Raw genomic sequence first — 21,062 nt, 5'->3', positions numbered from 1 at the left:
TCTCGCGATCTCTTTCGTCGACTTCAATTTGCCAGTAGCCGCTCTTCAGGTCCATCGATGAGAAGTACTTAGCGTTGCACAGCCGGTCCAGTGTATCGTCGATGCGGGGGAGGGGGTAGACATCCTTCTTCGTAATGTTGTTCAGGCGGCGGTAATCGACGCAAAATCGAAGGGTGCCGTCTTTCTTTTTCACTAGGACGACCGGTGCTGCCCAGGGGCTCCTCGATGGCTGGATGACGTCGTCACGAAGCATTTCCTCAACTTGCTTGCGGATAGCTTGGCGTTCTAACGGCGATACGCGGTAGAGGCTCTGTCGCAGTGGTCGTGCGTGTTCGTCTGTGACAATGCGGTGCTTGGCAAGCCGGGTTCGTCGCACATTCGATGCTGATGAGAAGCAATCGGTGTACCTTTGAAGAAGACTGCATATTTGGTCTTGTCTGCTCCGGGGTAATGCTGGGTTGATGTCGAACGTGGGTTGATGGCCTTGTTCAGATAGTTCTGCAGGTTGGTCGGGTAGGGCAAATACGTCTCTGATGTCTGCCAGCTCGTCGAGGAAAGCGATCGTCGTACCTTTGTTTAGATGCCGGTATTCTTCGGTGAAGTTGGTTAGCAACACCTGGGCTCGGCCATTTCGGATTTCGGCGACTCCCCTCGCAACGCCCAATCCTCGATCCAGGAGTAACTGGGTGTTCCCCTCGATAACACCTTCAGCATTTTCGATGTCTCCAGTACCTATGCCGACGAGAACACTTGATCGGGGCGGCACGCTCAATGCTTCATCGAGGACGTTTAAGGCAACGTGATGAGTCGCGCTCGTCGCAACAGGTATGGCTTTTTCCGTGGAAAGCTTGATCGACTTAGATCGAAGGTCGATGATCGCCCGATGTTCGTTCAGGAAGTCCATTCCCAAAATCACGTCTCTCGAGCATTGCTGTAGGATCAGGAAGGTTGTCGCATAGGTTCTCCCATTTACAGTAACTCTCGCGGTGCAGCGTCCTGACGGCGTAATCAGGTTGCCACCTGCGGTGCGGATCAGCGGGCCATCCCAGGTTGTTGTCACCTTCCTGAGTCGGACAGCGAGTGGGCCACTCATGACAGAGTAGTCAGCTCCCGTGTCCACCAAGGCAGTAACCGCGTGACCGTCGACCGTAACTTCAAGGTCACTTGTTCGCGTTCTGGTATTGTACGTTGTCTTCGGTGTCCGATCTCGGCTTCGTCGAGTAGTGAGGCTGCGGTGGGCGTATTGCGACGTTACTTCACTGGGCAGCGGTAAAAGCTTCAAGTCTGGCCGCGTCGTCGTCGGTGTCGTCGACGTCGGTGTCGTCGTCGTCGGTGTCGTCGTCGTCGGTGTCGTCGTCGTCGGCGTTGTCGTCGTCGGTGTTGTCGTCGTCGGCGTTGTCGTCGTCGGTGTTGTCGTCGTCGGTGTTGTCGTCGTAGTTGAGGCATGGTCTTGAGTACTCGTCGATGGAGGATCTTTGTCATTGCGCTTAGAAGCAACCTCACCTCCAGAGGCTGCTTTATTTAGTTTAACCTTCGTGGGCTGGGGGAGCGTCCACGCACGGCGTAACCTCGGCTAGGAGAAACAAAGCGCGGGGACGATGGCGACGGGGAACGTGATAGGCGGCTCGGCGATGAGTATTCTTCCCGACGTAAAAACTCCTCGATTTCGGCTGGTCGCTGGCCGGGTAGGGGTCGTGGAGCGTCGTAAAAGAACCCTCGGATGCCCAGTCTTCTGTATGGGCAGTGCCGGAGGACGTGACCAGCTTCGCCACAGTGGAAGCATAGTGGGCGGCGCTGGTCGGGAGTTCTCCACTCGTCGCATTTCCTCGGCTGCGCGCGTCGCTCGTAGGACGGGCGGGTTGGGGCGTGTGGGGGGCGGTCCAACGCAGCTGGCTGAGGGCGATAGGGGCTTGGGTCCCGTCGTCGAGGTGCAGAACGGCGCACAGCTGCGGCGTAAGTCATGGCTGGGGGCTGGAGAGGCTGCGTGGGTGTCGGCGTCACACCCAAGGCCTGTTGAACCTCGTCCCGGATGACGTCAGTGAGAGATGAAAGTTGCGGCTGCGTTCCCGTTGGCAGCAACCGTCGGAGCTCCTCTCGCACAACTTCGCGTATAACCTCCCGCAGGTTATCGTTGTTATCAGTGTCCATGCCGCTTGCTGACAAAAAGCGCTGCTGGCGGTCATACTGGCGGGCTCGGGCGTCGAGAGTTTTCTCCATTGTGGATGCCTCTTCTACGAATTCAGCGACGGTTTTCGGTGGGTTGCGAACGAGGCCGGCAAATAGTTGCTCTTTAACTCCTCGCATAAGCAACTTCACCTTCTCTTCTTCCTTCATGTTCATGTCGGCACGCCGGAAGAGACGCTTCATCTCCTCAGTATACACTGCAACGGTCTCGTTTGGGTGTTGTATGCGAGACTGTAGCAGCTGCTGGGCTCTCTCCTTTCGCACGACGTTTGTGAAGGTCTTCAGAAGCTGTTCCTTGAAGGTTTCCCAGTTGGCAAGGCTGGCTTCCTCATTCTCGAACCAGACTCTTGCTGGTCCCTCCAGGGCGAAGAAGACGTACCTAAATTTCATGGCGTCGTCCCAGTTGTTGAAGACAGCCACACGGTCGAACTGCTCCAGCCATTCCTCGGGGTCGGCGCCAGGCGAAGCGTCGAAGGTTGGTGGCACCCGGGGCTGCTGCAGAATGATTGGAGTGGTCGTCTGGGGCAAGGTCATGATGGACGTTGGTACTTGCTTTCGCTTCCGGGTAGGGTCCGGCAGGGTCCCGAACTCAGGTGCGTCCCCTTGCAGGCGTCGGCTTGCGCGGTGGACTGGACTCAGGTCCTGCGGTAGATGACTCAAAGGGCTGGCGTCTCGACTTGTAGGGGGTGTCCCGAACATGGGAGGCTACCCAGCACCTCCACCAGATGTCACGTTGTAGTGACGGCAGTCCAGCGGTCAGGAAGACACCAGAAATACTTGCAAATGAAGCTCTTTATTTGGGCTGACTTGCGCCCGGAAAAGAACTGAATCACTCGGCGGCGGCGTAAGCAACAAGCGTGCTCGTGGGTCGTCGAACTACGAATGTCCGCCGCTCGCCGCATCGCTCAATTTAAAGGCGGCAAGGAAACTTCCAGATAACAGGACAAGATCATCTACAGTAATCTAGAAAAACCTAGATGCAGCCCTCATGGCTGCGATCAATCGAGATCAGTCTGGTCGCTTCTCGCGCCACGAACAAAAGTGATAACAACCCTTTCCTGCAGCCTTGAGCGTGAACGAACAAACACTACAATGATACGTGGCAATATAAAGAAAGCCTGAGGAGATTGGACGATGACAGTTGGGCAGGTAAGGTATTTAAATATTTATACAGAAAGAGCGTTGACACACACTGGCTGAAAAGACCAAGGAAACCAATCAGTAAGTATGCTGGAGGCGAGGACGGAGAAAGAAAGAGCACTAAACGACAGGTTAAAAACGCGGAAGTTGAAAATTGCTTTAATTCAATGAAAAAGTAGTATAGTGTAGAACTATATCGAAAAACTAGAAAAGGCAGATAAGGAAGGAATTATTCTATGATAATTTAAGAAGTGGCCTACTCTTTGAAACTAGGTCAGGGTGTCTTAGAACACGCAGCTGTGAAAAAAATTTAACAATGATGATGGCACATCTGCTGTGTGTGGTATGTGTGTGGTAAGATGTTATCCATCCACTTGTCGATGCAGGCACAGTCACTCTTCCTGTGGCCCTAGGGTTTGGTGATAACAATAGTCATGTAAATAAATCTGCGGTGGAAGTTAGTAAAAAGCAGTTGGAAGATTGATGGCTGAGAAGCGGAGAGGTGCAGAAAGGTTAAAAGTGTAGGAAAATTGTAGTGGAAGAAAATGGCGGATTTTAATGTCAATTTACGTCACAGTTAAACAGTGCAGTGGCGCAGACGCCACGCCAGTGCATACGCCAGTGCAGACGCCAGTGCAGTGGCGAACGATGGCGGCGGCTGTGCGTTTAGGCTTTCGTGTGCCAGAGAAATGGCGCCAGGAGCGCGCGCAGCTAGGGCAGCGCGCTGCCTGAGATGCGGAGCTGGCTAGGATAAAGCCCCTTGATAATATAGCGGGCACCAAAGAGCTGAGCGCGCAGGTTCTAAAATAGAGGAGAGGGAAAGACTCTCGCATTTTTTATCTGAAGCCGATATATACAATTATGTCATTTTTTGGGCTTGCTTGTGCCCGTGAATAACTCGGCGGCAGAGTAGCAACAAGCGCGCTCGGCGGTCGTCGAACAGAATGCGCGCCGCTCTCGGCGGTGCTCAGTTTAAAGCCGATAGCGAACTTTCGAGACAAATCGAGCAAGTTGCAACAACATTCTGGAACAACGAAAAATCGGCTCTGTCTGGAGGCGATCAACTGAGATATTTCTGGTCGCGTCTTTCAGTGGCGTGCCGGCAGCTAAAAATGAACAAACACTACAAATACTCGTGGCAATTTGTCTTGGTTGAGGCGTCTTGTAAACACCCGCACACAAGTGACCTTGTTGCGTGGTACGCGCGGTGGCTCTCTAAAATTGAGCAGGAAAGGCGAGTTGACGAGAGATGGAAGATTTTTTTTTCCTGACTATTTAATTGCGACATGCATTCGAAATGAATCCGCAGCATTAATTATATCTGAATGCTACAAGCAGATGTCTTGTCGCTTTCATAAGGCCAATATTTCGTATTTCGTCTTCCTGTAAAAATAACAAATTGCTGGAGTGAAGAAAGTAAAGGTTAAACACTATCCGGTTCCAGCAGTGTCTCGTCGATTAATACGAGCCTTGTCGCTAAGGGCGGTCGAAAAAATATGCGGTCATCGACCATAGCTCGTCGCAGCTCTTTGTATCTACTGTTGATAGCATTTACATTTTCTCAACGCTGCGATCACAGAATGTGAAATGAATCGAATCACCAGGAACTGAACAATTTAAGCCTTGCCTTTCCATGCCATCAGAGACTCTGTATTTGAGTAGATAGAATTCTTTCGCGGTTTGAAATAGCTGTAGTCCTTTGGAAAAAAATGAAGAGGATTTTGATTTCACTTGCTGCATTTTTGATAACTTTTTCCGGTAAGGCTTAACCGTGCTCTCTTTTTCTGGTGTTACAGTGACGTAAGCACATGTTATTTGCTAGCTATTTTGTGGGCTATAAAACGGTACGAAGGCAGCCAGCCTAGTGTCTGAGGCAATCTACGAAAGTAAAATATAGTGAAAAATGGTTTTACAGAGTTTAACGTCCCAAAGTGACTGAGACTATAAGGGACAGGAGTAGCTGTCGCACGTTGACCGTGCTACATTAGTTTGGTGGCACCCTTCTCTTCCTTGTCCGTCCACGACAACCGCCCTCCGGATGTTTTTTTTTCGGTAACCATCCTCTCTTTATGCATTTCGTCTCCCTGGCCTTCCTCCCCTGCGTCTACTGCAACCATGCGCATTGCAAGAAAATACTCTCTGGGTGTTTCTCATGGCAAGCGCTCACTGCTTGCGCCGTAAGCCCTCGCCATTCCTTCCTCCTTTCGCGGAAATCACCCTACGGCTAGGCTTTCTAATACTCTCGCCATGTTTTCATTTGTTCAAGGTACCCAACATCCGGTTACGCTATATTACGCTCTCGCTACACCGTTTTCCTTTATGAGTAACCGCCTTTCGGACGGTTCCCTTTGGCACCAGCCTCCGGTTACGCCATTGTAAGCTCCAAAATGAGAAGGATAGAAGGATAATAAGCTCCTCCTTTTACGGTAGCAATACTGCTCCTTTCAAAGTAACTACCCTCCGGTTGATTCCCGTACTAACCATACACCGGCTGCGCCCTCCTACGCTCTCGCCACCTCTCTTCCCTCCACTCCTGCCACGACAACCATCCGCCGGCGGCAATTCCGGCGCTGTTGCCACATGTCCCGCTTCCAGCGTAACCACCTTCCGGCGGTTCCCCTGTTGCACTTTCCTATGGTGTCGCGTTACGCTCGTCGCTCCCCGGCAACTCTCCTCGTAGAATGATAAAAAGGAAAAAAAATAAACAGGAACGACAGGCATGAGTTTAAGATCAGTTTTTTTTTCTTATGTTGAGGTACAAGATCGTCGACTGAAGATGGCTTGTGGCGGTTTAACGCAACAAAGCGACACAGGCTACGAGGGACGCGGTAGTGAAGGGCTCCGAAAATTTCGATCACCTGGGGTTCTTTAACGTGCACTTACATCGCACATTACATATGGGCCTCTACAATATCTCGTCCATTGAATATTCGACCACCACGGCCGGGAATGAATACACCTCTTTCGGGTAAGCGCCATAACCACTGAGCCACCACGGCGCCGGTGGCTGAAGAAACAATGCAAGAAAAAGGCGAAGCTTGGCAACAGAAACTAAGCGGCCGCCTGCCTCACTTGCCGGATATGCCTTTCATAGAAGAGAGTAAAAAAACTTGCGAGACACTTCTTTAACACTAGCTGTCAACAAATGATAGCACAATAACCTCGTTTTGTGCTGCCAAGCACAAGCACAGATATCATATAAGTGGAGAGGGAAATATGTCCCTTCATACTTAAACACCTGCAAACCTTGGCTTCTGACAGGCTGCCTCCAGTGGCAGCCAACATTCGGTCTGTCCCAATCTCCTCTCCCCTCAAGAGAAGACGGGCATTTCGCTTTTTTTACCTTGGCATCTGCCAACAGTGACAGCTTGTTGTTGCAACTGGCAGTTCTTTTTACGAACTTTCACAGGTGACAGGGCTGTTACCGAGGCAGGCGCCTTCCGATCTCTCCCTCCTCTGCCCTAAAAGAGAGTAGGATTTTCTCTCTCCAGATTGCTACAAGCAAGCCGTGGCAGGAGGTTGGCTGCAGCTGCAACTCACCTATCCGTGTTCTTGGCAGGAGGCAAGAGGCACTATGGATACTAAGACGAGCACACGTAAGAAAGGTCACTCACGAGAAGCGCTTGTCGTGTGTGGCCTTTCTTACGTGTGGTCGTCTTTTTTTTACCCTGTAATATTCATTATGGATTTGTACCAGCATGGCCAACAGTATGCCTTCCTTCAGGCAAGAGCCATTTACTGAGGTACCAGTTGTTGCCTTGCAGGTGTCACAGTTGAGCACCACCGGTCAGTGCACAGACATGTCGCTCTCATACTATACCATAAAAAAAATGGCTGAGGCTTAGCTAAGGTTAAGCCTACTCAGATGCGAAGCATATTGATGGCTATGCTTGGTAATACATGGCTTTCCTTGGTTGAATACTTGGTCATTTTAATACAACCACTAGAAGTGTACCAAGGATTGCCGTGGCAGCTATATACGGGATCATCGGTGATCAAGTCGCTGCCGTCGCTCTTCAGAAGTTTCCCGGGCACGCCTATTCCGTTTCGTAGCATTCCAGCGTTCCGAACTTGTAGAACTACTGACGGACTCGGTGGCAGCACTAGTGGAAGCATTGCTGACAAGTTCCTCGCTTTGTTCTTCAGTTGTTGTAGAACGTTGTCGCCGAGCCGCATATTGAGCACGCCGCTTAGCCAGACGTTCATCCCGCTCTTCATCGGTCTCTGTGGCACGCTGAAGCTTTCGCTTCTCGTTCAAATCAGCCCTGCTTCTAGGCGGCATCCCAACACCTGGCCGCCTCGTAAGTGCCCGGAGAGCGAGGCAAGCTCAGCTTTATACCGCTGCTGTAGCGTCACGTGGTTAGCCGCCGCGCCTCCACCGCCGCGGCCGACCGCGCGAGCCGGCAGCCCATCTCTCCTCTGCTGTGACGTCATGTTGTCACGTGGTGTCACGTGGTCACGCTAAACGTCACGTGGTCACGTGGTCAATGGTAGCTCCACCGCCACGCTCGACGGGCTGTAGTGTAGCTCTAGTAATATGCTTCGCATAAAATACAACTGTTTTCGCCCTCGGTGCGGTTAGAGCTATCTCCATTGCAAAATAAATAACACCGTGATGCAATTCATGGTTGCCGGATACGACATAGCTGCGACACATTGTTCGGTGAAACACTCAATCGTATATCGCGGCAAGCACTTCCTCGAATTTCGATGAAGGCAAAATTTTAGAAGTCCGTGTACTGTGCTATGTCAGTGCACATTAAAGAAACCAAGGTGGTCGAAATTATCCCGCAGCTCTTAACTATGGCGTCCCTCATAGACTGAGCCTCTTTAAGACGTTGAACCCCCATAAACCAGCCAAACTTCCTCTTACGAGGCAGGTCCTCAAACCTAGACTTTCCACTTTGGATAATAATCTCCGTCGTCCGTGTGCTTTACCGTACCACCTCTCCGGCACTCTGAATATTTTATTTTTTTCAAAAATATTCTTCGTTTAACGGAATATTTCTGAGTGGGTGGCAAACTGAAGAGCTGCTAGAAACACAGCGATGATAATGATTCCACATTAAACTAAACACGCATAAAAAATACGTCGTTCAGGTCTTCACTAGATGTAGGCTTAGCCCAGACGCTCTTCTTTAGGGAAGAAAACATGGCAAAGAATTTTACAAACAAAGAATGGGGTAGAGTACATAAGCTCAATGCATTAGGAACAGCAAAGTTAATTACAACGTGCCTTTACTTAAAATCTTAATTACTTTGCTGTTGCGGGCAAATGGTGTTATTCTTGAACATACATCCTAGTGTCTGGACGTCGTGCAGGACTCTTCTTCCTTCTGCGATGTTGTGCCCAGCTCGAAAACTCTCTTTTAGAAATATGGCGCCGAACCTACTGACACAAAATTCGGCGCATTTTAGAAACAAACAAAGAAAAATCTCCGCGCGCACGGCGTCTCGCCGGCGCGAGCCCAACGGGAGAGAGGGAAAGCCCCGCGAAGCGCGTGCCTCTCTCCACCGCCACGGCGTGCGCCGATAGAATGAGTCATCCACGCCGAATTCTCTGGAACATACGAGTTGCTTCTGCGGCTGACGGGGGGAAAGGGCGTAGCCTTGCGTGCATTAAGACACGTCCCCCTCGCCCGTCGGCAACGGCGCCACTCAAGAACACGCTCGAAACTTCGAGATGCGACCCCCGACCTCTGACCAATGGCGACGCGCGGCCAGTGAGAAGAGGGAAGGGAGACAGCACTGCAAATGCTGCGTGTATGTGCGCGCCTACTCTGGCACGTAGAACAAACAGACGTGGAAGCGAGTCTATAAAAGAAGGCGTTGACCGCTATCAGTCAGTCCGGACCGCCGTTTAAGCTTCATCGAAGCGCGCCCGTTCGACTCCCGGGAAAACACCACTCGGCCAGCATCGGACCAACGAGGCAACGGTCGCCAGTCTTCGGGACGGCATCGTCATGGAACTCTGGTCGTCGGACTGCCGCAGTGCCCGGTGAACAAATTGTGTTTTGATTGTTTACCTCTCTCTCCTGTTTTAGTGCACTTTAGGTGTAATATTTCCTTTGAGTATTGTATTCTCTCTTGAGTTTCACTTTGCACGTGTTGCATTGTTTTGTTAATCACTTTGTATGTGTTTGTACTAGTGATTGTGAAATCCTCTGTATCGTCTCTTTGCTGTATAAACTTTGTTTTGTTTTGTAAACCTCTGGCTCCGACCCATTCTCTGGCTTGCGACCAGCGAAAGCTGGGCACCGAACGCCCAAAAACCTCTTGTCACTTGGTAGCTGGTCTCCGCTGAGTTTGCCACGCTGAGTCGAGGGCATCTCCTTTGAGTCCGAGACCGCTACCCCCACACGCTCTAAGGGTGTCTGGGACCTTCCCACGTAAAAGTGCGCGAAGACTGGGTGACAATATATTCTGGCGTCCGCGACAGGACGTTTAGTGTTTGTAAGCACAGAGAACGGAGAAAGAGTCCTAAGGAGTTTACGAAGAGGGCGTAAACGAATGTTTGCAGCAGAGCAATAATCTGAGGTGCCGCGCCGGAGCGGTTAGGGAGGTTCACCGTGTACAGGTATTCATTGCCTTGAATGTAGAGTTCGGTCTCCAATAATGAGCTTTAAGGAGCTAAAGGAGCTAATAGAGGTCGGTCTCCAGATGGGGATGACAGGAGCCGAACTTCGAGAATGGGTGGACCAGGAAAGAGAGAGGGCTCGAGAAAAGAGAGAGAAAGAAAGACAGCGCGCTAGAGAAGCCGCCGAAAAAGAGAGGCAAAGAAAACGTGAAGAAGAAGAGAGAGAACGGAAAAGGCGCGAAGAAGCGGCCGAAAGAGCTTTTTGAAATAGAAATGGCAATCATTCAGAGGAAGCTTGCTGAAATGCGGCGTTCGAGGAACGTCAGGGATCCAGTGGAGCCTAACCCCGGAGAGGCCGGGTGGAAGACTTACGAGTCTAATTTGTTGACAACCACGGAAGAGGTTGTAGCTAGCTCCACTAGTGAGAGTGAGGTTGTGGAACAGCCTGTTCCTGCAGCTGAAATCACAGAGAGGGAAGGACAGACCGGAGTGTCGCTTCCTCAGCAAGTTGAAAGTGTAGCTACTGCTGAGGTAGTACGCACTGAAGTAAAGGCCGACCTGACGCTGCAGTCCGAGGGGACCCTAGAGCAGCCGCCTGAGGACGAAGAAGCAGTCGAGATCTCTATGAAGGAGTCCGAGTGCTACACCTCTGAGCCCGGCAGGGAAGACCACGAGAAAGAGTGGTTAAATGGCACTGAGTGTGAAAGCTCAGACGTAGAAATACCTGAGGAAAGCGCACTCAGTGAAGACCCGGAAGCCGTTCCGAGTGAACCCTCGAGCAGCGAGGAGCGCTTTCCTGAAGAGGAAGGCGAGGAAATTTGTGCCTCGGAGGAAGGAGACAGTGCAGTACAAGGAATGGAGCACCACTGCACTGAAACTAACGAGCTCAGGAAAGTATCAGAGAAAGCTAAGGAAGCAACACTGAGCGAAAGTGAGGAGAATGGGTCATCAACGGCTAATGAGCCAGGCTCAGAATGCCCCTCACAAGGAAGGCTCCAAAAGAAGAAAAAGGATTTGGAAGAAGAAAGCTCAGCCCTCGAAGAACAAAAGAGAGCTGAACCAGTGGCTTCATCGCGAGAGAACACCGCGGATGACGCAACTGACAGTGAACCGGACTCGACCAAAGGAAAATTTGGAAGAAAGTAAAACGAAAGAGCAGCGAATCGAGTACCGCCGATACAGGTGGAATCAAACAGCCGAAACCCCGGAGGAAATTCTGGAACCGAATGGGACGAAACCGAACCAAGCTGAAGACAGCCGAGCCGAAGGCAAGCGAGCTACCCGAACATCGCATCAAAGTCAGAGAGAAGCTCAGAAGAACGAGCCCAGCCTACAGCAAGGACTCAGTGTGGAGGCGCAAACGGAAACAGAAGAGCGCACACGGAAAAGAGAGCAAACACCTGAAGCGCAGCCGTCGTAAGCGAACTGGCGTTAAATTTGCTCGCAACAGACGCGCTGGCCACAGGAAAAGAAGAAGGGCTCGAAGACTGGCCGCAGAACCAGAAAGGAGTACGAGCAGGAAGCGGAGCCAAAACCGCGTTCTGAAGAGAAGCTTCAGCATGAGGCGAAAGAAAAGCAGAGCTCGCGACAGAAAGAAAGGTCAGAGTCGCGTGCGTAAGAGAATTAAAAGCGCGACTGTAAGCTTGAGCGAAACATTCCTGTTCCGAACCAACTTTGTAGGCCAAACCTGGAAGTATAGGCGAAAGCATGCCTCATACTTGTGTGCTTCCTGTTTGTAATGTTGAGATATTGTACTGCCGAATTCCGGCGTGTTTTGAAAAGTATTGTGAACACTACATTTTGTTATGTATGTAAAAGCATCAAGGTATCGATGTATGTATTTTGGCATTCGCCACAGACTTTGTGAGGGCATGCATGTGCGCGCAAATTTTGTGTTTTGTGAATATTGTTACACAATATTCTTAAAGGAAGGGGCAGTGTCACAAAATTCGGCGCATTTTAGAAACAAACAAAGAAAAACCGCCGCGCGCACGGCGTCTCGCCGGCGCGAGCCCAACGGGAGAGAGGGAAAGCTCCGCCGAGCGCGTGCCTCTCTCTCCACCGCCACGGCGTGCGCCGAGAGAATGAGTCATCCACGCCGAATTCTCTGGAACATACGAGTTGCTTCTGCAGCTGACGGGGGGAAAGGGCGTAGCCTTGCGTGCATTAAGACACGTCCCCCTCGCCCGTCGGCAACGGCGCCACTCAAGAACACGCTCGAAACTTCGAGATGCGACCCCCGACCTCTGACCAATGGGGACGCGCGGCCAGTGAGAAAAGGGAAGGGAGACAGCACTGCAATTGCTGCGTGTATGTGCGCGCCTACTCTAGCGCGTAGAACAAACAGACGTGGAAGCGAGTCTAAAAGAAGGTGTTGACCGCTATCAGTCAGTCCGGACCGCCGTTTAAGCTTCATCGAAGCGCGCCCGTTCGACTCCCGGGAAAACACCACTCGGCCAGCATCGGACCAACGAGGCAACGGTCGCCAGTCTTCGGGACGGCATCGTCATGGAACTCTGGTCGTCGGACTGCCGCAGTGCCCGGTGAACAAATTGTGTTTTGATTGTTTACCTCTCTCTCCTGTTTTAGTGCACTTTAGGTGTAATATTTCCTTTGAGTATTGTATTCTCTCTTGAGTTTCACTTTGCACGTGTTGCATTGTTTTGTTAATCACTTTGTATGTGTTTGTACTAGTGATTGTGAAATCCTCTGTATCGTCTCTTTGCTGTATAAACTTTGTTTTGTTTTGTAAACCTCTGGCTCCGACCCATTCTCTGGCTTGCGACCAGCGAAAGCTGGGCACCGAACGCCCAAAAACCTCTTGTCACTTGGTAGCTGGTCTCCGCTGAGTTTGCCACGCTGAGTCGAGGGCATCTCCTTTGAGTCCGAGACCGCTACCCCCACACGCTCTAAGGGTGTCTGGGACCTTGCCACGTAAAAGTGCGCGAAGACTGGGTGACACCTACCTGATCCACAGTATGGACTAATGACACTCAGACAGTTTGAATCCTTCATGCCTCAAAAGATTAGCAAAGTCGCGGATATTAGGAGCATACTACAGGCACAGGAGACTGAGAGCTGATCTTTTATGACACATGACAATGTACAAAAGGGTGATAAATTTGAATGTTAGTAAAGGTTTGATAACAAAATTGTGCTCTGCAAAGTGCGCTCAATTCCGAGGGCACTATGTTAACATTCTTGCGTACGTCTCGTTTTCTATTCTAAATGTGTGTTGCTCGGAAGCCTGCGACTAATTTTTAACAGTAGTCCTATATGAGTATAAAGTTACCAGCGTTGACACACACCAGAAAACAGTGAATTAAGTTAGCTGATAAAAATATGAACTACTGATTGCTAACCTTTTAAAGATTATAAAGTTAAGAACCTAGATATGTTTTAGTGCACTGTGGTTCGTACCTCGGGATGGTCTCCGAAGTTCTTCTCTCCAGCAACGTGCGGAATAAGATGCAGCCGGTTACTGCCAGACAAGATAGACGATTTTATTTACAAAGCAGGTTATCAGGAGTCTCTCCTCTAGAAGCACACTGAAACCACGTTTTATACATTTTCAATTCCCTAGGTACCTATCTGGGGAAACTTGGTTGTTCGAACATCGCCAATCACATTTCTTGACGAAACCCGCCCACAAAAGGGCGGAACATCACCCTCTCGCCACCGTGACAAAAAGGCGGGACATTCACACTCTCGCCGGTCCTCCCACGCACAGATGGTCGATTTGTGTATTTTGTTCACCCATCGTTCCGTGGAATTAGGAGTCCTTTGGCGGCAACTAAGGTGATATACACATTCTCGCTGTCAAGTCGGAGCCGTTCGCACCGTGATGGACTCCCTTTCGTTGTCGGTCCGCTGTCGGTTTTGAGCGAACTTGAGAATCCAAACAGACGCGTTTCCGCCGACAGACGATTTAGGGGCCTCCGTCCCCTGGTTGCGCCGCCGCGCTTTCCCACCGCCGCAGCCGCCGACAAAGGCTGCCGCGAAGGCTAGCCAGCAGTGTCTCTCGGCCGAGAAGGAGGGGGCGACGGCCGTTTCTCGACCTCGAAGGAGAGGGTAAGGAGCCACCGGCGGGCGCACGTGTGCGCGACCAAAACAATTCCCAGAACGGGACACCGGAAGCAAACGCGTACACAAATACACACACACACTCAGCGTGCTGAAACCGGCCGTTATTCACGTAGCCCAGTCCCGCTGGCGCCACTGTCGTCGCTGCAGACGGCGCGTCGAGCCCAACACCTCCCCACAAAACTGTGCGGCACAGTCTTCGAACTTGCTGCACACAACAATCACAGGAGCTCGACGCATTGCTCCCACTTCATCTGTCAACAAGTACCCCTCGGTCCCCCGCCAACGCAGCACCCAACAATGCCATACCTCTCGCAAACCGAGGCCACGAAAACGGACGACGGTATCTTACTCGCTTTCGTCATTGGCGACCATACGCGACATAGCGTCGGCATTTGCGTTTAGAGACCCCTTTTTGTACTCCACTACAATGTTATACTTCTGGAGAGCCAGCGCCCACCTTGTCAGCTTCGCGCTTAGTGGCGTGGTCAGAGTAAGAAATTTCAAGGGATTGTGGTCGGTAATTACCCTGATTCGTGCACCGAACAGCCACGTGTCAAGCTTTCCCAGCGCCCAAATGATGGCGTAGGCTTCTTTCTCGATTGTAGCCCATCGTGACTGGGCCGGGCTTAATTTCTTGCTCAGGAATGAAATGGGTTGCTCTTTTCCTTCGTCATCCAACTGTGCTAGACATGCTCCGACGGCATAATCTGAAGCATCGGTGGCCAGAATGAACTCTTTGTTCAGATCGGGTGCGCTCAACGCTGCGGCCTTTGTCAAACACTCCTTTACCTTTATAAAAGCACCCTCGGCATCCTCCTTCCACGGTATCTTCTGAGACACGCGCTTTCCGGTCAGGTTCGTCAGTGGTAGCACCACCTTTGAATACTCCGGAACGTAATCCCGGTAATAATTTGCTAGCCCCAAAAAGCTACGCAGCTGCCTTTTTGTTTGTGGTACAGGAATTTCTTGAATGGCTCTAAGCTTTTCTGGATCTGCGCCGTGTTTTCCTGACCCCACGATATGACCCAGAAACCGCACTTCATTTTGCGCGAAATGGCACTTAGTGACATTAACTGTGAGCCCTGCGGCCGCTAGCGAAGCCAGTACCCTTCCGAGGTGTTCGAGGTGCTCTTCCCATGTCTGCGAGAAGACGCACATGTCATCTATATATGCGCACGCATATTCACGGTGTGGTACAAGGATCTGATTGATTATTCTTTGGTAGGTGCTTGCCGAATTTCTCAGTCCAAACGGCATAACCTTCCAAGCGTACTGTCCAGACGAGGTGACAAATGCTGTGTACTCCTGGGCTTTTTCGTCCAACGGAATCTGCCAATATCCTCTTAGCATATCGAGCAGGGTTATGTACTTTGCCTGCGCTACCTCGTAAATAAGGTCACCTGGCAGGTTCATAGGAAACGCATCAGGCTCCGTTGCTTCATTCAGCTTGGGATAGTCACAGCATAACCTGACACTGCCATCTTTCTTAGCAACGCACACCACGGGATGTGCATGGGAGCTTTCTATCGGATATATCAAACCCCACGACTTTAGCTCTGCCACCTGTCGGTCAACTTCCTTTCTTAGTGCCATGGGCACCTTGTAAGGGTACGCACGCTTCAGCTGCGCCCCATCTTTTAGCTTGATTTTGTGCACTCCCCAGTTGCAGCGGCCAGGTTTATCACTGAACACCTCACAGTGCTTCCCGATTAGTTCCTTTACCTGCCTTTGCTGCAGCAGATCTAAATGGCTGAGAGTTACCCGTTCCAGCTGCTCAAGTGCCGTCGTTGTATCTGACCACGCGGGAAGTTCTCCAAACTCCGTGTCGCCTTCAAATACTATGCCTACAGTGTTGACCCTCGCGTTGTATGGCCTTAGCTTATTTGCATGCACTGATCGGCGCGTGCCATCACTTAGCTCAATCGTATAACTATATGGCCGCACCTTTGCCACAACTGTTACTGGACCTTTCCAGTGTGCCATTAACTTCCCATCGCCTTCTTTCTCCAGCCAAAGAACCTGGTCACCTGGAGAAAATTGTTTGTTGGTGGTCCTCAAGTTGTACCTCCCCACATAAGCTTGCTGCGTGAGCTCGCTACTTTTTGCCGCTTCCCTACTGGCTTCCTCGAGATCATTTCTCAATTTCTCGAGATAGTCTGCTGCTGGCACTGCCAATGAGTCGGGAACAACCCAGTCTCCTGACCACGTCTTTTGCAATATAGCCAGAGGTCCGACAGGCATCCTACCATACATAAGCTCGAACGGTGATTTACCCGTGATGGCATGTGGCACCTCTCTATAAGCCCAAAGCAGGAATGGCACCATTCGATCCCACTCGCGTCCATGCTCACTTACAATGTGAAACAGCATCCTTTTAAAAGTGCCGTTCCACCGCTCTACCAGTCCATTACTTTGTGGATGATCGGGAGTGGAAAATCTGGGAGTCGCTCCCATTTTCTGCAGCATAATTTGCGTTAAATTTGATGTAAAATTTGTGCCCTGATCAGAACATATGGTCTCTGGCACTCCCATTCTGGAAAATATTTGGGTGAGCGCGTCACAGGTAGCCTTAGCTGTTAAGGACCTCAAACAAACAACCTCAGGCCATCTAGTATGCAAATCAACTACACACAGTGCGTAGTGATGTCCCCTTGCTGATGGTGGATCCAGTGGACCGATACAATCCATGTATATCACCTGGAATGGTGCACTAGGCCTGGCCAATGCCGTTATGGGTACGCGGTCCTGTGTTTTCATAGGGGCCCTGATTTGGCACTGGTGGCAGGACTGACAATGCTCCTTGACCTCCCGGCCCATGGTCGGCCAATAAAATGACATTTTTATGCGCTGCAAAGTCTTTCGCTCTCCCAAATGTCCTGCCCAAGGCGAATCGTGTGCCCTCACTAGTGCTTCCTGTTGTTTATGCGATGGCAGCACCAACTGTGTGCACATCCGTCCCACTACGTGCTCCTGGTGATAGAGTAACTCATCCTGGATTATCATTCCATGTGTGCCAGCTCTAGCCTGCTTCCAAGCCTCCTGCAGCGACGAGTCATTTTCCTGAGCCTCACGGAAAACTTGCCGCGCGCTCTTCTTTTTCTCGGCTTCTTCGTCCGTTCCCGTAACTGCCAAGGACGCACCCGTCTGCTGATTTTTATGCTCTGTCGTCTCCTTTTCACCGCCTTCGGTCTCTGCCTCTGAAACAACTTCGTTTACAACTGCCCTTTCTTCAAGGTGTTGTCTGTAGTCTGCGGGAGTTATGAGCGCGTCTATTCCGGCCAACAGTTTGTCTGTCAGCGCACATAGCAAAGCTGGTTGTGCCTTGTCGAACGAGACAAACGGTGCACCTTCTGTTGCTCTGAGAGGCACATATGCAAGCTCAGCTCTTACTTCGTCGCCGAAAGCTCCCCTCAGTTTTATTGTGGAACCAGCTGCCTCATACTTCGGCACTAGAGCTCGCCTGATAACAGTCATTTCAGTCCCGGAATCAATCACAGCATTAATGCTTTGTTCCGAACTTTTCAATGTTACTGTTTCGAGGCAATTCCTACCTACCCTCTCTGTTTCCTGCATGCCAACCTCATTCGCGGGAGCTATTTCTTTCAAATGAGCATTCACTTTAGCCACCACGGCGCGGTCTCCTGGTTTTTCTTGGCCTCGTCTGCCTGCCTTATCCCCTGTCCTTTTGAGAGGGCAATCTCTAGCGAAGTGATTTGGTGACTTGCATTCAAAGCACCGTCCTTTCATTCCTCTTAAAGTAGAATTCTCCCATTGATGAGGTGTTGCACCTGCCCGCTCCTTCTGGTCCCCACTCGGCCTCTTTCGATAGCCTCCCAAATGAGCTGCTGACCCTGGTTTGCATCTCACGCTTTCATCGAAACTCTCCGCCAGCTTGGCCACTTCGCCCGGAGAAAGGAACCTCTGATTCTCATTGACAACAATATGAGCCCGTGCCTCAGCTGCTAAGCAGTCCTTCAACCTGTCTGTGACCATTAACTGCTTTAATTCTGCAAAAGTGGTAGCCTTCGAGGTTTTTGTATAGTATTCAAAATAGTTTCCCAGCCGGATTGCGAATTGGCCCCATGTCTCATCTGCTGCTTTTGCCGACCCCTCAAACATCCTTCTATATTCTGCTGCTGACAACCTCAATCCATCTAGAATACTTTGCTTCATTTTTTTATAGTCCTTTCTTTCTTCGGCTGTCAACGTAGAAAGCAATCCGCGTGCTCTTTCACTCAACTGTGGCAAGACAAGCCCGGCCCGCCACTCAGACGGGACGTCATATGAATCAAGAGTCGCCTCCACATCCTCAAACCACCCGGGCACTAGGAATTCCCGACTCGGCATCGGTGCTAGTACTCCTTTCAATAAGGATGCATATTTTAGGCGCCTGTCCTCCTCTGACCTATCCACAGCTAGCGCTCCGCTGTTACCTTCTTCGTGGGACTCAGCCCGCTCTTGGGCTCGCAACTTCTGGCTCTCCAGAATTAATCGTTGCTTTTCTTTTTCTGCTTCAGCAATTTTAAATCGAAGCTCCAGCATTTTCATCTGCTGCTCCGACGCTGTTTCCGCCATGGCGCTACTCAGATTCCCCCCCGCGTCACTGGTCACCGCCAACTCCTGCAAGCTTTCAACCCCGTCCGACTCCGCATCTGTGGTGTTAACCTCCCTGTCTCGCAAGTTATATGGCATTGTCATCAACTGCGCCCGACAGGAAACCAAGAGGCACTCGCCTGACTTCTGAAGAGTCGCTCCGCGGTGCTCTCTTCTTCCACAGGTCAGGAGGGACTCGCTTTGGCAGGCCGCTGGCTCCTCAGTGACGTTCTCGGGTCCGCCGTCCACGCCACCGGTCTCGTCCGCCGTCCACCGCTGCTGCTCTCATTCGCCCATCGCTGGAGATCCTGTCGACTGCGCCAGATATGTTTTAGTGCACTGTGGTTCGTACCTCGGGATGGTCTCCGAAGTTCTTCTCTCCAGCAACGTGCGGAATAAGATGCAGCCGGTTACTGCCAGATAAGATAGACGATTTTATTTACAAAGCAGGTTATCAGGAGTCTCTCCTCTAGAAGCACACTGAAGCCACGTTTTATACATTTTCAATTCCCTAGGTACCTATCTGGGGAAACTTGGTTGTTCGAACATCGCCAATCACATTTCTTGACGAAACCCGCCCACAAAAGGGCGGAACATCACCCTCTCGCCACCGTGACAAAAAGGCGGGACATTCACACTCTCGCCGGTCCTCCCACGCACAGATGGTCGATTTGTGTATTTTGTTCACCCATCGTTCCGTGGAATTAGGAGTCCTTTGGCGGCAACTAAGGTGATATACACATTCTCGCTGTCAAGTCGGAGCCGTTCGCACCGTGATGGACTCCCTTTCGTTGTCGGTCCGCTGTCGGTTTTGAGCGAACTTGAGAATCCAAACAGACGCGTTTCCGCCGACAGACGATTTAGGGGCCTCCGTCCCCTGGTTGCGCCGCCGCGCTTTCCCACCGCCGCAGCCGCCGACAAAGGCTGCCGCAAAGGCTAGCCAGCAGTGTCTCTTGGCCGAGAAGGAGGGGGCGACGGCCGTTTCTCGACCTCGAAGGAGAGGGTAAGGAGCCACCGGCGGGCGCACGTGTGCGCGACCAAAACAATTCCCAGAACGGGACACCGGAAGCAAACGCGTACACAAATACACACACACACTCAGCGTGCTGAAACCGGCCGTTATTCACGTAGCCCAGTCCCGCTGGCGCCACTGTCGTCGCTGCAGACGGCGCGTCGAGCCCAACAAACCTCGTAGCGGATAGGTATTTGCATCTGGTCGTCAGCAAGAGCAAATAAGTTTTTGAAATTGAGAAACGCACTAACCGTCTTACCTGTGGCGCTAATATTTTGGAGATTTCGTGCTCTTTGCTACAAGCGTCAGGAAGGCGATGCCTACCAGCCCACTTTATATTACGGTCGTCCTCTCCCCCCTGTGAGCCGCAGCATCGAGCAGCGGTGAGCGCAGGAACGCGAGGGGGAGAGAAGCTAATTTTGCGATGTATTTTAAAACCGTATATCATTAGGCATTTTTTTGCACGCCCTAAGGACGCAAGGCTTTTCAAAGGCACGCGAAGTGAAGATATTGTCAGCAGCAGTGACGAGGCTATTTTTGTTTTTGGAAGGTGTAATAACTTCTATAGCCGTATTAAGGGCCGAATGCATATACTTGATTAAAGGCCGGCGACTAGCAATAACAGCTAAAACATGAAATATGAGAAATTAGTTTTCCATCATGATTCATCATTTTATTATCTCCGCAAGCAGTGGTACCGCTATGCTACTTATGTCCTTGTTACACCTGAAAAAGTCAATTTTAAAAATCAATGCTGGTTTTCTCTGAAACATCCCATTTAAACAAATCCCGATGGATTGAATGTTTAACGTCATATTCGTTCGGTCCTGTTTTTTCGCATCAATGAACGGTCATGTGGTTTGAAATAACTTGATAGCGCAATACTTTCACAATATCTGTAATAGGCTTCAACCTAACATCACAGTTATCTTAGAATTTACAACCTTGTAGGTTTCTAAGGAACAGTCTTCGGTTTGCATTATCTGTAACCACAAAGAATTCTCTTTAATACCATAATGTTGGCATACACTCGCTCTATGTCTTATCTGCGCTCCCGAAACTACCTCGTTGCTTTGCCACACACTTTACCACTCCAGGATGAAAGACGCTGTTCTGACTGCCGACTTCACTGCAGGCCATCTTAGCAGCGATTCACGTGAAATTTTGGAGCCCAGCCCTTAGGTGGTCTTTCCTTCGTTCCGCGTCGTAGTCTTCAAAGTCGTCGCCGACGTTGCCGCCGTAACCGGCTGTTTACGTAACAGAGCGAAACGCCAACTGGAAGGCAGCTGCCACGAAAAGGTCCAGGATGGTGGCTAGCAGCGTAACACGTCACCTACCAGCGGTGGCAGGCGGAGAGTGTACAGTTGCGCTCAAATTTCTCCTTACCCACTACCGTAATCGTCTATCATTTTTTTGAGATCATTGTGCTCTCGTGGAGCCTAATTTCCTTGTGACACGGTGCATGATCGA

At 50.9% G+C, this 21,062-nt stretch overlaps 1 protein-coding gene across 1 annotated transcript; it reads right to left on the bottom strand.

The window, feature by feature from the left end:
- Nucleotides 1-4,035: 4,035 nt before the first annotated feature.
- LOC149326866 (uncharacterized) lies at nucleotides 4,036-19,758 on the bottom strand. Its single transcript, XM_089564709.1, has 2 exons — nucleotides 15,710-19,758; nucleotides 4,036-4,125 (listed from the first exon to the last, which is right to left on the bottom strand). Exons 1-2 carry the CDS (start codon nucleotides 18,683-18,685, stop codon nucleotides 4,036-4,038), a joined length of 3,066 nt encoding a protein of 1,021 aa, XP_089420835.1. The 5' UTR covers nucleotides 18,686-19,758.
- Between the last annotated feature and the right edge of the window lie 1,304 nt (nucleotides 19,759-21,062).

The sequence above is a fragment of the Amblyomma mixtum genome, chromosome 10, assembly GCF_055824585.1.
Source record: "Amblyomma mixtum isolate Tamu chromosome 10, ASM5582458v1, whole genome shotgun sequence".
Classification (NCBI taxonomy): Eukaryota; Metazoa; Arthropoda; class Arachnida; order Ixodida; family Ixodidae; genus Amblyomma; species Amblyomma mixtum.
Note: the sequence above shows the minus strand (reverse complement) of the source record. Positions and strands in the feature narration are given on the sequence as shown.

Bases quoted from the DNA above. Each gene is read 5' to 3' on its own strand.
- LOC149326866 (XM_089564709.1), bottom strand. From the start codon at position 18,685: ATGACAATGCCATATAACTTGCGAGACAGGGAGGTTAACACCACAGAT. The intron at 4,126-15,709 runs GTAAAGGAACTA...CCTCTATTTTAG, and splicing joins ATCTGCTGCAGCAAAGGCAG to AACCTGCGCGCTCAGCTCTT.